The sequence below is a fragment of the Rhagoletis pomonella genome, unplaced genomic scaffold, assembly GCF_013731165.1.
Source record: "Rhagoletis pomonella isolate Grant_MI unplaced genomic scaffold, Rhpom_1.0 Rhpom_scaffold_00142, whole genome shotgun sequence".
NCBI lineage: Eukaryota > Metazoa > Arthropoda > Insecta > Diptera > Tephritidae > Rhagoletis > Rhagoletis pomonella.
The window spans coordinates 101,163-103,382 of NW_023458696.1; the positions used below are offsets into that span (position 1 = coordinate 101,163).

General features: G+C 39.4%; 1 protein-coding gene across 1 annotated transcript; it reads right to left on the bottom strand.

Moving 5' to 3' along the window:
- Positions 1-485: 485 nt before the first annotated feature.
- Positions 486-902, bottom strand: LOC118750097. The gene has a single exon (XM_036484834.1). The coding sequence runs from the start codon at positions 900-902 to the stop codon at positions 486-488; it is 417 nt and encodes a 138-aa protein (XP_036340727.1).
- Between the last annotated feature and the right edge of the window lie 1,318 nt (positions 903-2,220).

The following is a 2,220-nucleotide window of genomic DNA, read 5'->3' on the forward strand; positions in this document are numbered from 1 at the left end:
AACCGGTTGTGAATTTACGGTGGTTAGTTCAGGAAATTCAGATAAAAGTTTTGTATAAGCGTCGGAAACCATAAGGAACTTAGGCGACACTTGAGAAGATGTGATTTTGTTAATGTTGCACTTCAAATTGGTCTAGTTGTCGATTAGTTTGTTGTGTTTTACGTCCACCAGTAAATTATAATGTGAAAGAAAATCTACTCCAAGAATCGGAACCTTCACATCAGCAATTACAAAAATCCACTCAAAATCTCTGCGCAGACCAAAATCAAGTTGAAGGCGTTTTTTGCCATACGTTTTGATTGTAGAACCATTAGCAGCAAAGTTCTTCTTTCAGGACTACGAGTATTATGCAAAAATGTCGGAAGAACTGAAACGTCAGCTCCAGTGTCGATTAAATATTTTGTGGATGATTTGCGGTCTGAGATGCATAGACGGTTGATATTTGCAATTTCGACATCCGCGCTTACATTAGATGGTAAGCAGCGTCACCATAGTGTGCGTAGAAAATCATCTGTGACTCTGTTGTCAGCCAATTTCCTCATTTCGGTTAGTAATTCCGAAGGCTTCCTGTCTCCTAGCTCGACTTCTGCTAATAAATGGCTGGATTTCTTTTGCTGTGAATCCGCAAAGGCAGCCAGAATTGGCGCTTTTAACGCAGAGTATTTATCAGTCGCTGGTGGTGCTACTACCACATCACTTACCCGTGCAAGAATTTTGCCATCGATATTCCCAATGACATGGTTGAATTTAGTGTCATCAATCGTAATACCAGCAACGATGAATTGCGCCTCCACCTGAGCGAACCATATTTCAGGATTCGCATTCCAAAAGGGTGGAAGTTTCGCTGATACCCTGTTCAAATTCACGTCACCCACTTCTTTCTGTTCTTCGGTGCTCGGCATGGTGATTTGGTTTCAATGCGTGGATATTTTAGAAAAAGTTTCTACACTTCCACGTGTCTACTGTTTATATACCGCAATAAGTTTTATGTGCTATGTAGTACGACTCGTATGTGCGAATGTCCGTTTGCAGGACCGAATTTCACGTAAAAATGCTTTACGCGACGGTATTTTAGCACGAAAAGGTATTTCGAATGCACAGCGAATTCTTTTTTTCTAATGAGGGGTCACCAATATGGCGGGTGCCATCAATAGCTTAAGTAAAGAAAAACTACACGGTTTGTGTTCTAGAAAAAAAAAACGTCCGTTCTATTTGAATACTCTTAGCTAATGATGATTTTACATCTCTATATACATATTTACAAGGAGCTGCTAACCTGCAGCGGTGATACTTTTTAGAAATCTCTATGAAAAGATTTTGTGCTGAACTTTTAGTATTATGGGGTGTTCTCACTTTAGCGTAAAGGTGTGTTCACACTGGACCCACAGTCTTGAAGGGAATGTAGTAAGAAAACATATGATCGAATTAAAAAGTGTATACAATTTATAGCCGAAAAGTACATCTTTTGTATAGATTTCGTACTGAAGGTACAATTTCATTTCCCAACACTGATACAGAATGTAAACAAACACAGGGTTGCAAGCAAAAAAAATTGAACGAGCTCAAAGTTGGCTGGCGACCAACTTTGTTGAAAGCGATTAGTTGAAAGGCCGTTTGGACGAGGCGATTTTTGCTTTCAACTAAAAGGTGCCTGAAAAATCGCCTTGTGCGAAAGCCCTATTAGGGCCGTTTGCACCATGTCTAGTTAACTCTAACTCCCAGTTAAACATCTTTATCGACGTTATCGACACCCATCATATAACATGTGATCGATAAAGCAGTTAACGTGCTTAACTGAAGGATGTACCTCCAGTTAGCGTTAACTAGAGATGGTGCAAACGGCCCTTAGTGGTATCGATTGAACCCTACTCACAACAGAACTATTGATGACATTTAGTTCATCAGCAAGGGTTTAATGCAAGAAGCGTGTTTGTTGCCAATGGCGATATTTTGTGTGGTTGAATTTATTTGAGTTTTTAATAATTCTATCTGCACATAAATATCGTTTGCTAAACAAACCTACAGACGTTTTTACAGGAATATTGGTTTTTGTCGTGCACTTCTGCATCTGTTCTCCTTTTACTCTCACTTGAAAGAGTAAAATTGTAGTTTGCCAGTTCCACAGGTTTTAGTCCGAAGTTCAAAGGAACAGACTAAACAATTGACTGAGCTTAGGATACATAACCTCACTTGTGACTGCACTTGGTTTATACACATTCT

What these genes read in the sequence shown, in the direction of transcription:
- LOC118750097 (XM_036484834.1), bottom strand. Translation starts at nt 902, where the DNA reads ATGCCGAGCACCGAAGAACAGAAAGAAGTGGGTGACGTGAATTTGAAC.